General features: G+C 40.2%; 4 protein-coding genes across 5 annotated transcripts; 2 read left to right on the top strand and 2 right to left on the bottom strand.

Annotated features, from left to right (window-relative positions):
- Positions 1-4,850: 4,850 nt before the first annotated feature.
- Positions 4,851-8,047, bottom strand: LOC112560276. Its single transcript, XM_025232013.1, has 4 exons — positions 7,860-8,047; positions 6,448-6,547; positions 6,052-6,176; positions 4,851-5,413 (listed from the first exon to the last, which is right to left on the bottom strand). Exons 1-4 carry the CDS (start codon positions 7,891-7,893, stop codon positions 5,340-5,342), a joined length of 333 nt encoding a protein of 110 aa, XP_025087798.1. The 5' UTR covers positions 7,894-8,047; the 3' UTR covers positions 4,851-5,339.
- A 152-nt stretch (positions 8,048-8,199) lies between these two features.
- Positions 8,200-20,024, top strand: LOC112560275. 2 transcript variants are annotated; one of them, XM_025232011.1, is made up of 5 exons: positions 8,200-8,474; positions 9,892-10,185; positions 10,929-11,034; positions 18,698-18,840; positions 19,576-20,024. In XM_025232011.1, the coding sequence occupies exons 2-5, from the start codon at positions 10,140-10,142 to the stop codon at positions 19,647-19,649; spliced, it is 369 nt and encodes a 122-aa protein (XP_025087796.1). In that variant the 5' UTR covers positions 8,200-8,474; positions 9,892-10,139; the 3' UTR covers positions 19,650-20,024. The 2 variants fall into 2 exon arrangements, with proteins under 2 accessions (XP_025087796.1, XP_025087795.1); XM_025232010.1 differs by lacking the exon at positions 8,200-8,474 and having other exon boundaries at positions 9,782-10,185.
- Positions 10,910-18,178, bottom strand: LOC112560274. The gene is made up of 7 exons (XM_025232009.1): positions 18,050-18,178; positions 17,052-17,139; positions 16,244-16,368; positions 15,285-15,384; positions 14,892-15,016; positions 13,421-13,508; positions 10,910-13,073 (listed from the first exon to the last, which is right to left on the bottom strand). The coding sequence occupies exons 1-7, from the start codon at positions 18,123-18,125 to the stop codon at positions 12,986-12,988; spliced, it is 690 nt and encodes a 229-aa protein (XP_025087794.1). The 5' UTR covers positions 18,126-18,178; the 3' UTR covers positions 10,910-12,985.
- A 1,969-nt stretch (positions 20,025-21,993) lies between the features above and the next one.
- On the top strand, positions 21,994-24,742 carry LOC112560748 (ubiquitin-conjugating enzyme E2 T-like). Its single transcript, XM_025232784.1, has 6 exons — positions 21,994-22,159; positions 22,485-22,554; positions 22,832-22,937; positions 23,521-23,619; positions 23,975-24,061; positions 24,223-24,742. The coding sequence occupies exons 1-6, from the start codon at positions 22,051-22,053 to the stop codon at positions 24,364-24,366; spliced, it is 615 nt and encodes a 204-aa protein (XP_025088569.1). The 5' UTR covers positions 21,994-22,050; the 3' UTR covers positions 24,367-24,742.

The following is a 24,742-nucleotide window of genomic DNA, read 5'->3' as shown; positions in this document are numbered from 1 at the left end:
TGTTTTCTCCCTGTCTTGTGTGTGTTTGGGGAGGGTGGGGAGGAAGAGCTGGTCGAAATAAAAGTATTATCATTTACTAGTTGCTTCATTATTTTTTCATGCTTTGGCATCACATCAAAACTTTTAAGCAGTCTGCGAAATATCACTGCACATTTCTCTGTAAGAGTTCGTTACTGTAATATAAAATATTTATTTTGTGACATTTTGTTGATATTTAGTGACGTATGTGTAACAGTTGTAACAGTGCTAATTGTTTCACTAGTAAGGCTTTGTCCACAACTTGTTCTCAACTTGATGCTGCACCAGTCACCTTGTATGCTACTTTTCTCCAAGCCTGGTAAAGATGGAGGTCCTTGTGTTGGTCGTGTGCTTTCACCGAGCTTCATGCCCACCATCTAACATTGAAGCCTAGCCACCTGACCACAGATTTATTTGAAATCGTGATACGAAGAGTTGACCGCATGCAACAGAAATGTGTATCCTCAGTGTTGCCTACAACCACAGTCTTGTGTCCGAGTTTTTAGACATTTGGCAACGGGAAGCCAGGGTTACCCAGGGTTACTCTCTTTTCTCCTGCTTTTTAAATTTACCGTTGCGACAGTTTACAACACAGCAGTCATCTTCTCTACCCATCCTTTTATGTTTGTTTATCTCGGTACAGGCAACTGAATTTGAAACAAACTGACCCCCACTTCCGTTTTAACCAGCGACGAGTGCGCACTGCGCATGCGCCAAATAATTGAAATACCCTCATTAAGCACACATTTCACGAACACGGTAATGAAAACATTTTACAGGAGAATTTTACGAAAAAGGTAAACAGGCTCGTGGGTAGACCATACTGGGTGTCGGGAGCGATAGATAGGTTTTTAAGTTCCTGTACTCTCACTCCTGTCATGCCTTTAGAATAAAATTCGTTTGGAGAGAAACGAACAAAACCTGGACTGGCTCATGAGAATGGATCTTGAGTTTGAGGTTTATTTTCCACAATGAGAAATCCTGGTATTGTGAGTGAGTTTTTCTCCTGTAAACCAGTGATCAGATGCACGCGCGTCTTTAGGGGGATCGTTGGGTTGGGGCCAGGGGCAGCACATCACTCAGTCATCGCGCTGGCAGGCGGCACGACCCAGCGAGTTTCCGGGGGAGATGTTGACGAAGTCGCTCGCAGGCTGCAGGGTCACCACGTGTTGCACACGGCACCAGCGGAGGAAAGGGGAGGGAACCGCTGCCATCAGTCCGTACCTGAGTAGCGCCGCCTCCTGCTGAGAACCCATGCACGTGAACTCCTAACACGTGTTACAAACAAAGCGTGATACCGAAGGTCACCAACCCCCTCTCTCTTTCCCCTGCTCACTTTTCCCCCCCTCCGCTGACCTTTCAACTCCTCCCCCACCTTCCCCCAACCTCATTCCCCCTTTACTCTCTGTTCTCTTTTCAATTTAACTCAAACTGACCTCTATCCTTCATTTTATTTCCCTGCCAAACCCTTCCCCCTGACCTCAAGATGACTTTTCCTTTCCTCCACCAAGTCCTATTACCACCGCCACAACCCTCCCTTTCCAGTTCTCACGTGCGCTCGAACTGTGTGTCGGCATCGACGACTAGTGAGGCGTGTCCTGGACATGTGTTCCTCGTTGTTGTCGACGATAAACCGCAAAAGCCATTTAGCCGCAAGCCGCCGGCATGCACGTGCGGTGCCGCGCAGGCGCGTGCAGACTCTGAGCAGCGTTACGGCGGGGCGCGCACACCACCCGACGCCACCCGAGTCTCGCGTGCCGCGTGCATCACGCGCTTCAAGTCCACGCACGCACGGAAACATTATTTCTTCTTTCGAACCGAGTGAACCCCGGGTCCAGGACTCGTATGCACGAGGCACGGTTAACGTATTCTGTTAGTCTACCCGAGCTGGGTAAATCGGGTATCCGCAGATAGCGGAGAAAACCTGGTATTTAGGGATGAAGGGTATACATACTCAGATCGTTTTACCAGTCGATAATTTATCTGATGAGTTGATGTGTCTCAATCAGAGAACTTTCTTTCATGGTAGAGGTCGTGATTGAATTAGTTTAACAAAACGAGGAGATTATTTTCCTAATCTAAGGATAGCAGATGCTAGAAAAACAAAACTCACTATCGCAATTGATATTTTGATTTTCACTTTTGTCTGTTGATCATTAATAATAATTAATATTTTGTTTTCCAAGATTTGGTCTAGGAACATCGTTTGAATGAAGAGAAAATTTCGAGTTTTAGCCTTTTTTTTTTTTTTGTTTTTTTTTTTTGGATTATTTTCTCGATTGAAAAATGTTTCTTGCCTTAGTTTTTAGTTCGCACCTTAGTCTTTGACCCGATGACACATGATCATCATAATTCGAGACTTTTCATCATGATGGTGGTTAGGTAATTTCATCTATTCGATAACTCATGAACCAGGAATTAGTTTGCCTGTGGCACTAACTTAGATGACCAGTTTCCTGCCTTAGTCAGAGCAATTGTACTCGAGGGTAGAGTACCACGAATCGTAGTCTACACGCCAGGTCACGTTTGTCAGGAAGCGCTCAGGATGTGGGGTCATGCTTATGGCGAGTCTACATCCTTGTCACACAGCCAGATACCAATCATAGCAGTAGTCATCTTGAAATTCCGGATATATTTAGTCAAGTATGTGAATATGGCAAAGTTTGATAAGACCACTACTAGCCAAACATCACAACAGCTGCCGAACTTAGTCAAATATTACAAATGTTCAGATGTTTATCATAGTTGTTGTAGGTTTACGAAAGGCCTGACTGTACCATGCAGAACTTGCTTACCAAATCTCAAGACAGTTTTATTTAGTCCGTCTTTCCATCTGTCCAACCAGAGCACCATAATGAAACTACCCAAAGCACATGTTTACTCAAGTTTTGTTTTTTCTGCTGAAAATACAAACATTTCAAGTTTGTATAGAACCAGATAAACATTGTTTGATAATTAAAAAATTGAAGAAAAGCTGAAGAAAAAAAAAACCAGAGGAGAAAGGAAAGATAATAGAATCGTCTGCTGAAATAACAGAGATTCGAACCACTGATTATTTCGAACCTCAAAGACGGATGGACCACTGCACTGACTGCAAACCCTTGTGTTGGCACAGTTCATGGTACAAAACACAGAAACTTTTCCACAAGGCAAAAACAAATCACCCGAAGTCTGTACAGTGCTTCCAGCAGCTTACGGAAGAGTTTGACCACAGAACTAACGCTTGCTGAAACCGGTTTTCACTGTTTCCTTCGTAGACCCTCTCCCACCCCTTTCTCCCACCCGGTCTACTTTCTCTTTCTTACGAGAAGAGAAAAACCTCTGCAAATATGTTTATTATGAAGATCGTTTGATTCAAAGAGTTCTAACGGATGTGGGCTTCGCCACGGCGCTGCTTGTAATTAAGGAGGCTAATTACCTGCCCTTGTTGCAGCACCCATGCTGTTGATTACCTCCCCTGCGCTACCCTCCGTGGCGGCTGTGAAACGCGAGGCGAGTGTGAACAGAAGGCGATGGGTTTGTTGAAAGTATACACACCTTCACCGTTTCCTCCAGCCTTTCCGCAAAGCTGTTGCGAATATAAGCGAGTAAAAGATTATTGTTGTGAAAGTGAATTCACAACTTTGTTTCTGGAAGCAAGAAAGCTTGGTATCAGAGTTCCACTGCCGAGTTCTCTCGATTTAGTTGAATTTTGCGAACGGTCTTAAATCTGAACGTTGACTCGTTAAAAGCAAATATATACACACACACACACGCATGTATTTATTTTACATATTTCTGTGGACTCTGCCAATGTTGAGCTTACCACTTCACTGATCTCAAACATATTTAAATCAGTAATTAATATAGAAATTTCCTGTCAGCATTTCAGATAAATAGCCCATGTGCAATTAGTTAACCCTAATATGTCATCGAAGGTAGGAAAGTCAGTGAAGTTCCAACGTCTTTGCCAGGCTTGAACAAAAGCATCGTATACGAGGCGGGATGCAGCGTCAGGCCATCTTGAAATAACAAGTGGTGGAGAGAGAGAGAAAGAGAGCAAAAGGGAACAAATTAGAAATGTTACAAGATATACGTTCATAAATATACACAATCTAAAATCAGTCTCATCCTATGTAGAGATGTCGTTGTCGATGACTTGGACTTGACTTTAGTAATTTCTAAATCTTTCCAACATTTTTTCGTTGTCATTTTTCTGTTTGGAGGGGGGAATGGCACCGCGATAACAAAAATGGAAATAAAGATGCATGGGAAAAATTCACGAACAAAACAAAGTGTACCAAATTAGGATCGAGCAAAAGATATGCGCACGCGCACATACACACATTTGACAGCAGGAGAGACAAGGAGTGAGAAACCATGCCAAACGAGCGAGTTGTACTGGAGTCTGGAAGTATAAACACCTGATAGAGTAGGTCCACACGTCCTCTAACATCCAGATGTCCAGAGATATACCTCCGTGCTAGTACTTACAGCAGCCGACATTTTCTTTGCCTGGTTTGTGCGTTGGTTGGTTTGTACACCAAGCTGACGTCAGTCCTTATACTTAGGTGTGGCGGCTTACAAACAGTCCAACTGCACTTTCTCACATTTCTCGAAGATTTTTTTCTTTGTAGCAATGTTGACTTTGAAATGTAGTCTTCAGAAGGCAATATGCTTTTGAGTTCGGTATGACCTTTGACTCTAAAAGGAGAGTTCGGTGATGACTATACAAACATACTTTTCTGAAACATACTTTTTCTCTAGAGTACTAAGAGAAAGGAAGCACAATTATGAAACTGTAAACACAAACATCACATTCATTCCTATCAAAAGTTTACACACAATTCAGCTAAACGTAGAAAATATTTTTAATTACCCAAAACAAGTTTTAAAATTTAACGAAATATAGACTTAAACTCAGAGTATTTATTCCAAGGAAAAGATTACAAATGGAAAAATACACTCGTAGAAAAAAATTTTAAATGTGCCTTATGAACATATATCTCTCGAGAATCCTTGGATACAAAGAAATATATCTGTGCACCGGATTTCTTTGTTGGAGTTCCGGACCTGAGGCTTCAAAAGTAGACTTGCTATAAGTGAATTTTAATAAAAGACATTTTATCGTGAGAAAGGAAGGGGATTTGATTAATTTACAGTGAATTAAGAAATACAAGAAATACAATCTCTAATTCTTGGATACAATGAGTTTAGTCTATGGTACATCAATTACTCTCAGGTGCCTTTCATTATACTTAAAGCAAATATATTAAGATGTCAAAACCATTTTTTGACTGAAGTAAAATATAGTTGAAAATGTTTTTAATCAGATGTCCGAGTCAAAACAGTAGCAGGATGGAGCAGGGCAACAGCAGCAAGAAGATGGAGACTGTGTGGGATGCTGTGCCACTTCCTGCAAATGCAAAACACACAACCGCTGCTAACATCTCAGTTACAGTTTCATATCTCCGTGTAGACACTTCCCTTCACAACTGTCACGAGGAGAGAGGAAAGACAAGAGCACGGAGCTACCTTATACTGCACGAAGAAATCCTGGATACCAAGAGATGAACTCTAAAGGGTATCGACTAATAACATCGGAAACATGTATTTTTCAGTTTAAAAACTTACTTTCACCTACGTAATCAGTATAATAAGAAACAGATACCTGTAAATGTATTTCCATATATTTGTAAACGTAAGTGTTAGGTCCGTGGCCTGGCACTCTGACTCTACCCATAGTTCACCTCCTTACTGCGGCTAGAGGTCTACAAGATTACCCTCCATGAGTGCAGCTTTATTTTTAAATGGCCTGTCTGACTGGCTACCACAGTTCCCCCCATCTTTAGTCACGCCATCATTTATTGCAGACCAGAAAATGACAAATTAAAATACGTGAGTTGAAAAACATAATCGCAGCCTGGTTATCATACCTACACCCTTATGTGGTCTAGGAAAGCTAACTCATGGTAGCACCCGGTACCAGTGTTTCATCCGACAATCTCCTCGACAAAGATGACACATTGGAGAATGACAACAACCATGACTCACCACACTTTTTCTCAGCCTCTGTAAGGAACAAATTAATCTGATCTTCTACCGCTTGAGGCAGAGAGGAGTTTCTGCGGCAGTCAGCAAAAGCTTCGTGAACACAGTCTCTAATGTTTGCGAGAATTCTGCAAAGTGAAATGAATTAAAGAGGAATTAATTACAGGTTTTACTAAATGTAATATGTCAAGCAGAAGTAATTATGTCAATGAAGAGACCGAGAGTTCTGACAGAGGTAGGCGCCTATAACTATGATTTCAAGCGACCTGACGATAAACAGGAATGAATGAACGAATAAACTCATTTAGTTAAAGGACAAAGATTTTATTTCGTGGGTTAATGCAGGAATCGGTTGCACTAAAATACTCATGAAATCAGTTTAAACTGCAGTTGAGGTACCTGCACGATTCCTCGTGTTTGTCCTCGGACATTTTACTCCTTTCAGAAACACAGTCTCGCAGGTCAGCGCACGTGCGCGCTTGTGAACGTGTGACCCCGGCTGTGAACACAAACCCAGCATTACACAATTACAGACATGTGAAGTGTCCCTTGTAGCATGAGAATCATGTCAAACGCTGGTTGTACTGTTTGATAGACCTGTGTGGTGGGGATGTCAAGATTCAGTATTCTGTCTCCCTCCAGGGGGTATTGAGATATCAAAATATATCCATACATGCTCACACACATTCCATCTTTATAAATAGTATTTATTGGTCACATACACACATTCACTGCTTCGTTTATGACAGATAATAATAAAAAAAAAGAAAAACAAACCAACAGCAGCAGCAGCAGCAACAGCAAAATAAAAAGAGAAACAAACTAATTCTTTTCATCATTCACTCATGCACACACACAGAGAGTAAAGTACACACAAAAATTATTATAACCCAACATAATGAGTATCGTGACATTTAATTAGCATTTACTGCAAATTATAATAAAGCATGCGCTTCCATGGTATCAGGGATAATGAAGGCTCTTAATGACTGACAAACATCTTGGATTGTAACTGGGTTAAACAGATGGGAATAAATCTCTCCTCGCTGGTTGAATCAAGGACTCACTCACTCACTCACTCACTCACTCACTCACTCACTCACTCACTCACTCACTCACTCACTCACTCACTCACTCACTCACTCACTCACTCACTCACTCACTCACCCACTCGCTCACACGCTCACTCACTCACAACATATTTATTAGTTTATTTGTGCAAGTGCAAGCATGCGTGTGTGTGTGTGTGAATGCCATGCACTCCTCCCTCTGGAAGAAGTATTTGTTTGCTAAACAGGAATGATTATTATTAATCTACTTTTATTAATTCATAGTGTGCAGCACAATCACAAGCAAAATAGTGCATTAGGAAAAATGGTTTGACTGCTGTACACTCTGTCTACTTATTAACTACTAATTACAACACTTATTTTACAGACTACAACCACTGCTGTGTTCTGCTTACACAGGAGCAGAGGACCTAATTACACAAGAGCTGCTTGTGTTGTCAGAGTACAGCAGTCAGGCAGACTGGGATTGTACACTGCAAAAGTGCTACGACTGTGGCGAAATTACACAAATGTAGTCAAACATAGCAGAAACATTTTAATTAGTTTTTTAATAGCCCGCAATGTTATAAATATCAAATTTCCCTAGGAGGAAGAAATGCTTCCCACACCACCTCTATAGCAATAAAAGATAAATGTATATCTATCATAAAAGTTAGCTGCAATGCGAACAAAATTTTCACGCAAGATAAAAGAGTATATAAGATTATTCTGATAAAGTTAAAGAAAAACTGAATGATTTACTTGCAACGAGAATGAGAAGTGTCAGGAGCTTCATGTCTGCCTTTAACACATCGGAGGATGTGGCTGCAGGACCCAAGCCTCTCAACAAAACTCTCCACTTAATTATCTGTCACAGAGGAAAGCTTGCTACCATCCTTCTGTTGATGCTTATGTGAATTTTTGTCTCATTAGAATGTCTCTTGATTACGATGTGTGGCAGTCTGACCATTAAAACCTGCTCGAGAGGCTCGCACGCGCGGGGGTGTGGTGAGAACGCGCGTCCCTCGGTGCCTGGCGCCATCCCGTTATCTCGAGCAGCGCGTGCGGAAGGAGAAGCTAAGAATCTTCAAAAGACTACTCAGCTCAACCACTAAAACACTCGAGTAGTCTGATGAAGTTGTAAATATAGTTTGCTTTGTTTGGATCCTGTTTGCATCATCTTCTGTACTTGCACGATCACTCCCTGGCGCCAGGGTGGGGTCACTCTGAAGCCACCCTGACCTGAAAGATTACCTCTCGTTAAGACAGGGTGTGTGTGTATTTGGGGGCTACCCCCACATTTTGTGTTAGTGCGATTGCCATCAATTAGAAGCTAGAGCTGTGTGTGCAGGTGGAAGTCTTCAAGATGTTTTCTCTGTAAGTAGCAGCAGCAGAGGAGCGTGTGCACCAAAACTCGACAAACAAATTGTCAACAAAGGTTTTGTGCAGTCTCGTCAATGCATGTTGCACTCTAGACACATAAAGCCTTACAGAAGAATATTTGTCGTAGAAGCGAAGAATGTGGAGAAGGCAAAAAGTGTGTACAATAGCAATAGCCCCTCTACATTTTCCCAACAATTATCAGTGGATTGTAGGATCCCCTGCTTTAGTACAAAGTCCAAAAACACAATAACTCGCAAAGGCTGGGAAACAAATGATGTGTCATGAGGGGAATTTATATATTTTTCTCTCTATACATGTACAATTAATTTTAAAATTATAGAATGCATTCTGTAGCCATACAATTTTATAATTTTAAAACGCATTCTGAAACTCTACAATTCATTCAATAGCTTGAGAAGAGTTGCTCTCCAATTCATTTCAGAATTTATCTTGCATTATTTAGCAGGACACATGTTTGGCAGTGGGTGGCAGTGGTGTAAACTCTCTCTACAAGCCATTTTGAAAAATAACACCATGTATCATGCATGTGCATGTATTTTAAGCTGAATTATAGGTGACAGAACATTACCCACCATAGCTGATTAACAAAAGGAATTATGAGCTTTGCAGGGATCGCAGAATAATAATCGCTTTAATGCTTAGCCCAGGGTTTGTCGCAAAGCATAATCTATCATTCCTTTTAATCGTTGAATTAATCTTGTTAATTATGTGTCTTCTTACTCTTAGTGTGTGTTTTTCAATTGTTTATACTTTGACTTTGTACGATGAGAGTGTGCATTGAAGATGACTGCTTCTTTACTTCAGAACACCCACATATACACTTCCAAATCTACTTATGTATTTAATTTTAGTGATAAACGGTTTTTCTCTGTTCCCTCATACTTATAGACTGAGCTCATTCTCAGCGACTACAGCTGACTACCACTGACAGGTGCACTGAAAAACACATTTCTTCCCTAAACATCACTCCTAACAACTTTTCCCATCATGCTCGTCCTTTGTCACACACTTCTTTTGTAATATTTTACTCTCAGCTCTTGTTCTTGTTATTTGGTTTCTCTTTGTGTTTCTGTTTTTGATTTTATTCTTTGTTTAGTACAGTTGTTTATTCTTTTACAGTTCATATGTTGTTTGTTTGTGTTACTGTCCCTCGTGTGCTGTACATGTTTCCTTCTTGTTCTTAAGCGCTAAGAGCTTGCTCCTTAGGAGTGTATGTGCTTTACAAATTTTGCTTTTATTACTACTGCTGGTGGTGGTGGTGGTGGTGGTGCTGCTGCTGCTCTGCTACTACTACTACTACACTGTTGAATGCTGTAGACAAGTCGGTAAAATGTTAATGATGACACGCCTGTCAAAATGTATCGCATGCAATAAATAAATGATGTTAGAGGGACTACATCAGAATAGTGCAGCATCGCCTGCCTCTTCCTCCTCCTCCTTCGACGGTTTCCTGTGACACCTGTGCTGACGTCACGAGGTCACGGCTATAACAGTCAGGTGCAGGCAGCGGACTCGCAGGTCGTGGTCACGCTGTGCAGTCCTTGCTTCGGTCACCTCTGACCTCCCTCTCTTTTCACAAGCGTTGGCCAAGCGGTGCTTCTGGAAATTGTCGGCAAACTAGTCTAGTCGCTTCCAACAATGAAACCATCTCAGCAAATTATTGTGATCTTTGTTGTTGTTGCAAGTAAGTCTTAGTTTTCACATTTTATCTGTTTTTGTCTTTCATTCTGTTTTTTTACCGAATGTATTCCACTGCTTTGGGCAGCGTGGTACGGGTACATTCAGGGTGTAGTCTGAGACACAGCAGGGGTATACAAGGTATGGACAGACCAAGAATTTCAGAGATACCATCAAGAGAATTGTGCATGTATATATCTATATTATCATATACAGAAATGAATGCCAGGTCACTTTGATTGATTTGACCTGACCTGACCTGACCTGACCTGAGTTGGCTTTCAAACGATTGCCTACGGTAAAGTGTGGCTGTAAAATCCTATATGAGCCTCATGCACGGCCAGAACAATTTTGTTGTCGCAAGCAGCTTTTGTAAACAAATGTCGGGTGAAATGTGTTCACAGTCACTTCCGCCCTCAGTCTGCAACACCGGATCTTGTTTACATCGTGCTCACACCTGGGGCGGGCCTCAAAATTTGTGAACATTTTCGTCTGATGTCAACAAAGCAGCATGTCTGACATGTTAACTCTTTATGTTTTGTCGCTATTGATTGCACACGAGCGCGTGCACCCGCACACACACATATACACACGCACGCGCGCAACCTCACTGTCGTCGTCGTCGTCGTCGTCGTTGTTGTTGTTGTTGTTGTTGTTGTCGTCGTCGTCGTCGTCGTCGTCGTGTTCGTCGTCGTCGTCATCATCATCATCATTATTATTATTAACCTGTAAACTGCTGGCTGTGCACAGGGCTGAGCATCCCGACACGCGCTGTCAGCTGCTCTCAGATCGTCGAGTGTCATCAGCAACACAATGTCAGTCAGCTCTCTGAAGACGACCCACAAGAATCCTGCAGGTAATGTCTACCTGTCTGCATGCCTACCTCTTTATGTTTGACATGCACCACCTTTGTCACTGCACAAATTTAAAGAACTATAAAAAAAAACATACTCGAGAGTTTTTCTCTCGACAAACAGCTCTTTCCTTTCTTTTTGAGACTTTTAAAAGATTTCGAAAAATGAAAGACATACGCCAGTTAGGGTTTTCATCTGATTATATTTTAAACTATAATACAGCCACGAGTAAAAGGAAAGCAAGAATAATTTCACCATTCTAAATAATGATGTATTGCAATATGATGTTCTACATACTTGACATGGATTAGTAATAGGCACTCAGACATCGGGAGGATATTTAAAACAAAAACTTAGCGATGTGTTAGATTAAAGGAAGCTTCTTTTACTACATCATGAGCTTTTTTTAGGTCCTGAGCATAATGTTTATGACATGAGTATAACGTTTACTACGTCCTGAGCATAATGTTTATGACATGAGTATAATGTTTATTACGTCCTGAGCATAATGTTTATTACATGAGTACAATGTTTACTATGTCCTAAGCATAATGTTTTCTACACATCATCATGCGCGCGCACTCGCAGACTTCCCTCCCCCATACCTCTACCTCTCGCCACACATTTTTAAAAGAAATGAATATAATTAGCTTCATTAAGACTCTTTGCTACGCATATGAAAATGTACATAAACATGAACAATTCAAATGAAAGGTTTGCAAGAAATGATTGTTATTAACCCCTTAGTAATTGTTTCCAAAGTGATTGGTTAGCATCGTCAGGTGCCGGTAGTGACTGCTGTTCATTCCAGTTGATTTCGACCTGTTGTGTTCAGACCAGTAAAACCAGTTCACATGGAGCATCAGCAAAGTTGCCCAAAGACAAATTGTATACAAATTTTTAGTCTTCTGTTTGTTGAGTACGGGTATAATGCCATGCAATTTAATGTATTCTAAATATAAATGTACACAAGAGAAGAATTATGCACACAATAAGCAGTGTGCCATTTTGTTAAAACTAATGAACAAAAATGATAAAATGTATGATTACATGTTTGTATATAAGCGTTTAAATGTCGATAAAATGTAAATTGCTTTGGATTAATATCGAATTAACTGATTATAAGGATAACATGTACATGAAATAAAAAAAAAGTATCTAAAATTTCTTCTCGAGGATTAATTAGTTAAAATATCGTAAATATACTACCTGGATACATGACAAAAATTTTTAATCAAAAGACAAATCGATCAGAAAAATTTTGTGTAGGAAGTGACTGGAGCACATTTATGAGACAGTATCTTGCAAAAGCTAACGCATGCTGCACGCGGAGGTACCTTGCACTAAAAGGACATCTCGGGGCTGGTTATATCAATGAAGTTGAACAAATATGAAAAATAACATTCCATAGTTAAACTTTTATAAATACTCAATTTTTATAAATTTAGGAGAATTCTGAGGCACTCTTTCACTTAACTCTTAGACTCACTTCATCTTCAAGATCGACGGTGTGAAGTCAGGTGTAGATGTCTTGCGATGGTGACAGCGGAAAAACTTGCTCCAGGCACCCAGCGGACAGTGGGTCTGGAATTCGACAATTTGCCGGCGAAACGGAGACCGTTATGACCGTTACATTGTGTGCACGTGACGCTTACGTCCGAGGTGCCCACCGTTACTCTAGGGGTAGTGCAGCTTCGATCTACACCGCGTTCTCCACCCTCCACCAGACTGGACCCCTCACCTGCCCCTGACTCTTGCAGGCTGGGTAGCCCAGGCAACAGGAGATATGTGGGTGTCTACGTTTGCAATGTTTCGCCACAAAATATCTTCGAACAAAATGGCGCCACATTGAAATGGGAGAGTAACCATGAAGTGAACTTACTGACAGACCAGACTATAGATGTCTGCGGACTTACCACATTTTTTGTGATATTTTTCTCGCAATTTAATGACTTAAGCCTCTTCCTCTACAGAGAGAGTGGAGTTTCTACGGCAGTCATCGAGAGCTTCTTGAAGACACTCTGTAGTGTTCTCGAAATTTCTGATGAAAAGTAAAAGGGAAGGAAATTGTTGAAGAAAGCGTTTATACTATCTTTGCAAAATAGTTCCCTTATATTTCATTATTATACCTCACAAAGCAAGGGAAGCTGGCTATGAACCATAAAGTTTATTATAAGACAACCTTACTGTTGCAAATTAGGGATATTTCTTCAAGAAAGTTATTTCTGGTAGTGGCGCGTGGAGATGTGATTTGAAGTGACTTTACGATAATCTGGATTTAATAAATGGGTGAAAGAAAAAAGTTTTTTCTTGAATTTACTCAGGGGTTGGTTGCAAATAAAAATACTCGTAAAATTGTCCTTGAGAAAACAGGTGAAACTGCAGTACCTGCACAATTCTTTATGCATTTCCTTAGTGAGAGAATCCCTCTTGGAAAGACAGGTGTCTGCCTCCGGACACGGGACAGCATCTGGTCCTGTAAACAGTATGAGTCAGCGTAGAATTGCAGACCTTACTTGTAACAAGACAATATCATGTCATCATAGTATTACAAGCAAGTCAAACACTCGTTGCAGTATTCAGGCCATCTGACCATCTCAGATACTGGAATATTTAAGTCACGTGAGACAGTTCCTGTAATATTATAGTTATAGCAAACATTCACTGTAGCATTATTACTAAGCACTTCTTGTAGTATTATATTTCCAAAATCTAAGGTAGAATAACAGTATTGCCAGATGCTAGTTGTCTTCTTATTCCTAATCACCCCCAGTGGAGCACAGGGCCGCAACCACACGCCGCCATCGGACCCGGTTCTGGAGGTCCCTTTCCAGTTGGGACCATGTCCTGCCAGCTGTCGCTGCCTCTCTGTGGACTGATCTCCTCCATGTCTGTCTGGGTCTCCCAACCTTGCGCCTCCTCTGTGGGTTCCAGCCCAGGGCTTAACTTGTTAGATTGTCGGCCGGCTTTCGCAAGGTGTGACCGCTCCAGCCCCTCTTCCTCTTCTTGATGTCTTGGCTGGCAGGTTTTTGGTTGGTTCTCTCCCACAGGTCTGTATTGGAGATCTTCTCGGGCCATCTGATGTTGAGGATGTGGCGCAGACATCTGTTGACGAATGTCTGCCTCTTGCTGGTGATGGTGTTTGTCACCATCTGATGTCTCAGATCCATATATAAGAACTGACTTGACATTTGTGTTAAAGATGCAGATCTTGGTGTGTAGACATAAAGCCTTGGAATTCCAGATAGGTCTTAGGGTGTGGAATGCAAGCCTGGTTTTATTTATTTGGCTTCTTATGTCTTCATCTGTAGCTCCATCTTTGTTGACTATGCTGCCAAGGTAGGTGAAACGGTCAGACTGTAATACATTCCCCCATGTAGTAGTAGTGTGGTTGTTCTCCTGACACTACTTGTAGCATAGCTGTATGGCTAAGCACTCACTGGAGTATTATATTGTTATAAAATGCTTGTATAGTGGTCAACCATTATGCCCTCCCCCCCAAAAAAAAATCTTCACCCAGACCGTAAACTCAAAAGCTCTCTTATAAACACTTGTCGATCTAAAACGTTACACACACACACACACGCACACACAAACTAAATTCATTAAGAATTAAACATGCAACATTCACATTGAAAACCGATCTTATTGCCCATCGAGCTCTGGGTTTAAGTGAAAGCAGACGCTAGTTGAGCTATTAGAAGAACTGTAGTTTGATTGCAGACTATAACAGGACAACTTACAAGACTTACATGTAGTCTAGGAAAAATTACGCATAGTAACATGCCATTACCGTCATTAAAATATCCTCTATAAAAAGTTGGTATCACACTGAAATTGGACAACAACCATGACTCACCACACTTGTTCTCAGCCTCTTTAAGGAACAAATTAATCTGATCTTCTACCGCTTGAGGCAGAGAGGAGTTTCTGCGGCAGTCAGCAAAAGCTTCGTGAGCACAGTCTCTAATGTTTGCGAGAATTCTGCAAAGTGAAATGAATTGAAGAGCAATTAATTACAGGTTTTATTAAATGCTATTGTAAAGCTAAAGTAATTTTGTCAATGAAGAGACAGAGTTCTGACAGAGGTAGGCGCCTATAACTATGATTTCAAGTGACCTTACCATAATCAGGAATGAATGAACGAATAAACTCATTTAGTCAAAGGACAAAGATTTCATTTCTTGGGTTTATGCAGGAATGGGTTGCATTAAAATACTCATGAAATCAGTTTAAACTGCAGTTGAGGTACCTGCACGATTCCTTGTGATTGTCCTCGGAGAGTTTACTAATTTCAGAAACACAGCCTCGCAGGTCAGCGCACGTCCGGGCGTGTGAACGGGTGACCCCGGCTGTAAACACAAACCCAGCATTGCACAATTACAGACATGTGAAGTCTTCCTTGTAGCATGAGAATCATGTCAAACGCTGGTTGTAATATTACACAGGTGTCTGTAGAATCACATCACTCATACCTATATTTAGCTGGTCCGTTAGCACAAGCTGTCATGGCAACAGTTTGATAGACGCAGCGACCAACAAATCTCGCCACTTAGGTCTGCCTTGATGGTCAGTAGGTCCTTCATATTTCCAACCATTTTTTTTTAATTTTTTTTTTTTTTGTTCACCTTAGCGTCGTCCTCCTTTCAAGGAACCATGAAGGGCGGTTGTATGGGTCACATGACCAGACCAGCTTCCTCCGCTTAATCGTCGTGATTAGTGCTTCCTGGTGTCTTCGAGTGTAGTTAGTGCCTGTGCTGTGTACAAACACACCGGTCTTAAGTACCATGCTCGAGATCCGGAGCAGCCTTCTCAGACATGGTCATCGGCAACGGCAAAGCAGATATCTACACGAATGAAGTAAGGTTCGAAGAGGTAAGTAGCTTTAAGTACCTGTAACCCTCCGAAGATGGCAGGTGATGACAGATATCTACTTCAGAATAGCGGCCAGTAACGCCAGCAAATGGGCTGGACGGGTTCTGGCGCAGCCTCAACAAGTTTGCTATGAATCACCAAAATCACTGAGTTTGTACGATGGTCGCCACACTCGTAGTACACCAGGAACCTCTATTTGCAACAGTCAACCTGGTCTGGGAGATTTGTTTCATTCCAAAACCTTTGTCAAAAACCAAAAATGTGACACATTGAAATGTATTAAGTGGCTGGCTGTTGCACCAGCAGCAAAAGGTGAAAGATATAAAGCGGACTTACGACACTTGTTGTAATAAGCTTTGAGGAAGGAGGTAAGCAGGGCCTCTTTCGGTTCAGACGGAGTGTTTTTTCTGCGGCAATCACCGACTGATATCTTAAGACAATCTGCAATGTCCTTGTCAATTCTGAGAAAAGGTGAAATGGATGATTATCACTAAAGAAAGCACCACGACAGTCTTCTCAAAACATTCAACACCTTGTCTAACAGGCAGAAAGCTGACAAGTGACTTCAAATGGCAAGCACTATTGCTATAAAGGCAACTCCTTTTAACTGAAAATTTATTCAAAGAACTCAGTTCTAACAGGTACTAGAGTGCCTCTTTATTAATTTTATGTTTGATTTCTTAGTAATTATTGTAAGAACCAGTCATCTAATGAGCATGTAGACGATAAGAGCTGTGTTAATCAGACGCGAAGAAAGACATTTCATGCCAAATTTGTATTTGAAGTACTGGGTGTAATTCAACGCCACAATAAATTGAAATAAATACTTTAGAGACAAATCTTTGAAGAATTTGGAAACCAGGCACCCCAGTGGTTAAAGCACTATTTTCGGAACCCAGAAGCACGTATGGGTTCAGTACCCGTGTGATGCAACAAATGTTGGAAACGGGTACTCGACTGCATAGAGGGTTAGGGGTAGGCAAAGGAGCCAGAGGTAGAGGAACTGCATCTCGCCTCACAACAAACTCGAAAAAAAACTTTAGGAGACGACCTTATCTTTTATGGATTTACACGAGGTAATCAATTGTATATTTTTAACAAATACCCCTAAGTGCTGGAGTAGACGAGGTTGCAGTTAAAGTACCTGCATTCCGTTTCGGTCTCATTCAGTCGCTCCACACAGCTGGGTAGATCAGCACATGTCACAGTGGCACCTGTAGTAGTGGTCCAGGCTGTGGACACAGGCCTTCGTTATAGTTTTACACTCATTTCATGCACTTATCATGCACAAGTGGAGCCATTTAATATCAAAGACTCTTGTAGCAATTGCCAGCTGGCTGATAGGACTTCTAAGGCCGTGCACAGAAATAGTATCTTAGACATGCTGCACACAAAAATGACTGGGTTTCTTTAATTAGAAACTATTAATCTCAAAAATATTATTTTCGAGAGAGAACAAACATTCGTTTTTAGAAGACGCCAACACCTTATTTTTTTTATTTTTTTTTCAAAATCATTCGATGATAGCATCAACGATCTGCTGCAATCGGTGACCTCTTATACTTGACCTTAGGTCAATATACGCGAGCCTTTCCACCTAAAGTTGACGGGGGAAAAATCAAATTATATTTTGTATATATCTATATAAAACACTGTTTCGTTCATTAGAATGTACACAACTGAGCTTAATTACTTGTTTGACAATGAGTGACCTTTGAACTGGGAACATTCTACCGACTACATGTTCCTGACAATATTCTTCAATCAATCCGCAACAAGTAACATTTTTCTTCCTTTCCCGATACCGTTCACGGTCCTGTAAAGTTCAAGATTTCTGCATACTTGTAGGATTGTGTGTAGCGAGAGCTGATGTACATGTGAGGCTGAACATACACGTACGACATCTTGTACCCAAGCCTACACACACACACACTTTAAACGAAAATAAGGATATCGATAATGAAAGCAAAAGATTTCTTTAAAAAAAATTATGTAAAAGAACAAAAATATCAATCAGTTACAGACATAATCTGCTTTGAACATCAGTACAACCAGCAACAGCATCAACATCTCGTCCCTGCACGACGGCCGACTACAGACGAGCAGACGACACAAAGGTTTAGAAATCTGTTCACATCTCACCTGCGGCGATAACGATGAGCACCTGCAGTTTCATCCTTGCATCTAAACGCATCAAACGCTTGTATTGACGACACATCGTGAAAATACAAGTAACACCATAGGTGGCGCTGTGACAATTCTACTTCCTGCCTGAAACTGTAAACATGATGTTGTTATTAGCTCGCTGCGAGTTAGAAGATGCCATATGACATTATCTTTTTTTTTAAATCCATCTGTCACCAAAAGAGATTCTAGGAAAGATGAATAAGAAAGCTGAACTGTTTTGAAAAACTTATCTCTAATGACAATGAAAAAGACATCCCGAATCAAAGCCGTCTGTTCACTTCCTCTATCATGTTGAAGAATTATCACTTAATCACACGAAGACCAAGAAGGAAAAGGCAGAAGATGCAATGGACAACTTTAATGTATACAGCAATTGTATGTTTAACTCAAGGCATTTTAGTTTCCCGCCATTGAAGCTGTTAAGCTGTGAGTCTATGTTCATGTCTTACGCCAGTGCGAGAGATGCAGCTGGCGCACACACACCCTCTGGAACAGTCCTCCTTAAATTTCTCGGGTTTTTTTATTTTTTATTTTCTCTAAGAGTTACCACTACTTTGTTAAAATATTAAGCGGGACAATCAAAAGATATGTGTGTGTGTGCAGAATTCTCCTGGACTCTGCCAGTTGCATTGACGAGGCGCTGGCCGACTGCCGAACTCGCCCGGAGACGAAGGTGAAGGCCGACGAACTGGAGGCCCGGATGAAGACCATCAAGGACGCCTTGAGTGAAAAGTGCGTCACGTCCGGTCAGTCCTCTGATATTGTTTACATTGTATTGTCGAGACTCTTCGACGATAATAAACTGACAACCAGATAATAACCACCTCTAATAGTCTCAGCTGTATTTATGGGAATTATTTGTCTTTTCAACAATGTGGAAAACTCCCATAGTTGTGAGCTAGCTGTGAATATACAGAGGAGTTCGTAGAACTTACAGGTAACGATTGGCGATGTTGAGATAGAATCAAGAACTTTTCAGAAGGTAATGATAGGTGATGTATGTGGTTTATGGTAATTATGGGCGATGGGTGTGGTATATGGGAATATTAGGTGATTACGCGGTTTATGGTAATGATGGATCAGTCGATGGCTAAGTAGAGTTAAGAACTTCGTAATCAGAAAAACTCATACTTCCTACAGTCTCACAAACTCCTTCCGATCCTGTTTCTGCCGCAGTATTGGTCACAGGAATAAATTCCCATTTCCTATCCTCGTGAGTTAATACATTCACACCTAACAACTCTCTTTTCTGTCTTGAACTGGTCGATATGTTATTTCTTATTCAGACCTCTCTTCTGTAAACATCCACTTTCTCTATCTCTACGGTGAAAACAGCAAATGCACAATATCGAAGAGAAGATGACAGTTTTGAAAAATAAGCATATGTCAGGAAAGTGTAATTGAAGTAAGTCAGTATGAAACCAGGCAGGCAGGCTAACAAGCAAGCAGTCTCCTTCAGTCAGTGTGTCACTTTGTTGCAGTTGCTGTGCCGTTGTCAGCTACGACCATCGTAGTGCTGCTGCATTGCTCCGTCATCTTGCTGGCGTCACCTTAACGTCCTGTTGGATTCTTTTTTTTTTTTTTTTTTCATTCATTTCTATCCAACTATCCATTCGCTAAAGTTTACCAGTAAGGAAACTTCTTTCAAAGTTTATGACTATACTAAGTCGCAAAATCAGAATTTTCATTCCGAAGTCTTTAAACATGAATATTTTCATCTGTGCGCTGAAAGAGATAAATAACATTTGTCACAACACACTTTATGCAACACACAGGAAGTATGTGATAATGCGTGTTCTTTTTCCCAACAAAACACAAAGATCTGTCAGTGAGCCTACCCATGACCTTTATGCTTAGCCTCAAGCTAAAGTTGTAAATTTCTTCTTGGATTTTCATTCTTCGTTTCAAGTGAATGTGAAAACACCAGGAGAATATGCAGTGTTGTCCATAGGAATGGGAATCCCATGGGAATCCCATGGGAAACGTCCCATGGGATGGGATGGGACGGGACAGCACACACTTGTATTTCCCATGGTAGTCGATACTTGATATTGCAAAATAAATTTACTATTATTTCATTCATCAAGGATTTAAATCTTTCCTCTGAATCATCTATTGTATGTGAAGTACCAGGAATTATAGAACAAAAGCCGAAAAGTGGTTTTCAGTGTTGTCCATAGGATTGTTAATACCATGGGAATCCCATGGGAAACGTCAGGTGGGATGGGACGGGATGGGACAGGCATAAATTGCCATGGGACGGGATGGGATGGGATAGAAAAATATGTCCCATGGACAACCCTGAGAATATGGTTATATGGCAACACAGTGAGTACATCAGAGCACAAACTTGTATTACTGGACTGCTTGCAGACGATTTTTTCCAGTTAACTACTAAAACGAGGCTTATGTTTACAAAGCTTCCGGCTTAGTCATATTTATTTTTTAGACTCGCCGAGACTAACAGAGGAGAACTTTGCAAGAGGCTAAGCATTGGTTTCGGCAGACAGACAGCAGTCCACCTCTACACGTCCTTCATCAGAGTATCAATAAGCTACGAAGTTTAGTCGAAATGGTGGCAGACCCTGATGACAGAAATTTACAATTCGATGGGAGACAGAAGTAACAAAATTCTGGTCCGAAAAAAGTTTCGAATAATATGGTCACTGTTTGACCAACATATCAGAGTCCTATTTTTTTTCTGCTGTCGCAAATCAACGAGCAAGGAAGGTAATCACACTTGGCCGCATGAGCTATACATCGAATCTTCGTGACTTTCCACAAACACTTAGATGGCGAGTCACTACAAAGAGGTATCCTCCTGACACCTAATAAAAGTGTATCCACATATCTTTTGTTGTTGTTGTTGTTGTTGTTGTTGTTGTTGTTGTTGTGTGAGAGAGAAAGAGAGTGTGCAAGCGCTGCGGATAATACGTGATTGGCTGTACCTTGACATAAGTTTGCCCATGTACAGATAATTCATGGCGATACTTATCTCAAGAATTTTGGAAGGTAACTCACTCAATTTTGTTTAAAACTAACCAGCATCATTACGAACGGATGTCAATAAATTGCACTCACCCGGGACACCTGCACATTTTGTCAACAAAATGACTTTTTGGCTTTCCATGTTGTGATAGTTTCTTGGAGAAAGGACTTTGGACAGGGCAACACGTTAAACAAACCTTTCTAATAGTGTTCAACTCTCGTCTATTTTCAAAGCACAAGCACCTGAAAACTCCAGGTGAAGAAATGAATACAGTCGGGTGATGGAAAACCCAAATTACATAATTATACGCTTAAGCAAAACCTAATTTTGGACCCTCGCAGGGGTAAATCAAAATTATAAACTCCATTAGTTTCAACCTGTTTTCAGTCGAACAGTCCAGTGAATGTAAGACGATTTATATACAAGCAATTAAAATGTAGACGCCATCATTTCACTCCTTTGATCTACGATCACCGCAATATTAAGAGAATAATAATAATCATCATAAAAAATGCAAACTTTGTAAAACGCATACTCACACTCCTATAAGGAGTATGCTTTTAGCACTGAAGAACAAGAATGAAACATGGACAGCATACGAGGGACAGGAAAACAACACAAGAATTAATATGTAGACATACGCCCATGGTCACTCAGATCTCGAGCTAGAGAATGTTCTTTTTAACCCCTTAATTGTATCGATAGTACTTACATTCCTTCCCTTCTTAGAACAACAAATAACATGTCAAGTTAATTTGTAAAGCTGTATCCTCTGTGTTTTAGATATTAACACAATTTTTAAGATTTACGAAAACTTACTAACACTGTTTACCAATGAGATAACTAGCTACCATCACCCCTGACCAAGTAATAGCAAAACTAGGAGGTAAGGGAGATAACCCCGTGTTGTGCACAGACTTACCTCCCCGCAAGAGAGCGCCTGAAGCGGCTGCTCGAGACGTTCAACATGCAGCGTCTCGCAAGACTGAAGCGAGAAGTAGAAATGCTCAGAGACTCGCCACCCCATGGGATTACATGTTATCCTGTCGAAGAAAATATCACTAAGTTTGAAGCTAGTACGTTAACGAACTTTGCAAATGATAAAAAAAAAATATGGGTCAAAATAATGACAGTGATGGAGAAATTCGCAGTCGAAACTGAATGATTGCACGTTATATACTTGGCTATCTTCGAACAACTATCGCATCGGTCGGATACATACCTCAAAACATTTATATGTGTTGATCATAAATGGCCTTATGAACTTAGATATTAGTCGTCAAACACGATCTGTCAGAATCTTAAAAATTAGGCATACGTTGAGAGGTGTTTTTTTTTTTTTTTCAAAAGTTAGCACTCGATTTTAGCCGTAATCGAAAATATACATGTTTATCTTTACAGAAATTTTGGGAGGAGATGGAACTCCTTATAATGGAGGAGTATTTACCCTAACTATTGAGCTTCCAGAAAGGTTTGTCTTCAATGTCAGTTTCAGTTTGCATTTTCAATTGCCATTAATATTACTTTGGTGTAAATATGTAATTTATTTGTATAGCTGTAGTTCTTATGTTTGTCATTGATTTTTATTTGTATCTGAAGTTGAAATCAAGGGATGATTTTTAATTTTTTGTTACTGACAACAGTTATGACAGACATGATAAGCTTGCAACCTTTGGCAAATGGGAAGACTTTTATTTCATGCAGAAGGTAAGGGGAACCAACATTCACATTCATTATGTTTATTTCAGGTATCCCTTTGAGCCACCAAAGGTTCTCTTCATCACTCCCATTTATCATCCCAATATTGATAATGCAGGCAGAATCTGTTTGGACACTCTGCGTATGCCTCCAAAGGTAATGTAAAACTGCTTCTTTGCCATATATAATAATGGTTTTAACTGAGATGGAGTAATATGCCATCTGCCCATTCTTGACGTTTATGTGAAGATAAGCTGCTTATGCAGTTTAAAATCTCTGGGCTCCTACTTTTGCTGAGCATTCATTCAGGCAGTCTTTACTCACAAAGTTACCATGAATGATGATAAATTCAATTATGGAAGTTAGTCTTCCCACAGAGCAACAGATGTCGCTAGAGGTAAACCATACAGCAACTGTTGTGGAAAACATCCCTTTACTTATCTATTGCTCATACTCTTTCTACAAGAGCATCTCATTCATATATGATTGCATTTGCATGGTTCTTAAAATTTCACAGTGGAAACTATGAATATTGTAAACCTGAAAACAAAATTTACAATTTTATCCTTACAGGCTTCTTCCTACAAGAATCCCATTTACTGCTATATAAGCCAGGCAATATACAAACAACTGCTAAAACTCAAAAGGCACCTTCATTCTAGTTAAGCTTTGATGAAGACATTTTTTATCTAGTTGAAAGAGCCCAGGCTGTAAAGAAATCAAAATGTCTTTTTAACAGGGAGCATGGAAACCTTGCCACAATCTTGTAACAGTTCTGACATCTGTACAACTTCTTATGGCAGAGCCCAATCCTGATGATGCACTTATGGCAGATATTGTGAGCATATGTCTTGATTTAAATATTCTTTTCCATTTAGATTGTTGTATTCATTCTAGCTATTCAGTAAACTTGCTTGAAAGAAATCTATAAACAGTAAGATAAAATGACCAGCATACATCTACAAACTCTCCCAATGTCGTAATGCAGTAGGTCATCTTTTGTCCTATTGTAGCAAAAATAGTTTTAATGGTTTAGGATTGTCTATTCCTCAAACATGTATTATGTTGATGGTGGAATGATTACTTTTTTATTATTTTAATGACATATTGAGAATATTGTTCATGCTGTTGCCTTTTAATCTTTTTTTGTATGATAATTTGGAAGTTTTCTAGGCTTTCTGTGTGTTTTTCAGGCTACCGAGTTCAAGCATAACAGAGCACTGTTCATCCAAAAAGCAGCAGAGCACACAACCAGACATGCTGTACAGCCAACCATTCAGGTAACAGCTGTCTTGCCTGAGAAACTTCAGTTTTGTATTCATCTGAGTGGTGGAAACAAATTTTCATATAAGTAGTCTGCATGCAATGTTTACTAAAGGTCATGTTTCGCAGTGAAGGCTAATAGGATGATGCAATTGATTTGTCTTTTTTTTTTTTGCAGAAAAAATACCAAGCAAATGGTATAGAGAATGAACCACAAGAGGTATCCCATGCTGTGAAGACATTTAACAGGGGAGCTGATAAACGTCCTTTGGAGTCCCATCAGCCCTTAAGTGACTTCTCAGCTAAGAAACTGAAATCATAGAACCTGTGTATAACATGTCAAGTCCCAGAGCATGTGGTTTAGGGTTTATTGTGGGATTATATATATATTAGTGAAGTTCTGAAATGTATTCTGCATGTCAAGAAAGTTATGCTCTTTTCTCCAAAATTTTTGATTTTTTCAACTAAGTTTACTGATGTTCCTGTACACACTGAGTTCTGTTATGTTATACTAATGTGCTACTTATTATTATTATATAGTTAAACATTTGTCACATGTATTTAAGTGCTTCAGACTGTAAATAAAAAGAAAACGCTCTCAAGAGTAAAATTATCGTGATGATAACTAAAGTATGCCATACCATGATGTTAAACATTTAAAAAGTTCTTTTTACTGAAGTAAAGTGGCCTAAATTTGT

Source organism: Pomacea canaliculata, linkage group LG3 (assembly GCF_003073045.1).
Source record: "Pomacea canaliculata isolate SZHN2017 linkage group LG3, ASM307304v1, whole genome shotgun sequence".
In the NCBI taxonomy this organism is placed as follows: domain Eukaryota; kingdom Metazoa; phylum Mollusca; class Gastropoda; order Architaenioglossa; family Ampullariidae; genus Pomacea; species Pomacea canaliculata.
This window is presented reverse-complemented; position numbering and strand designations above follow the sequence as displayed.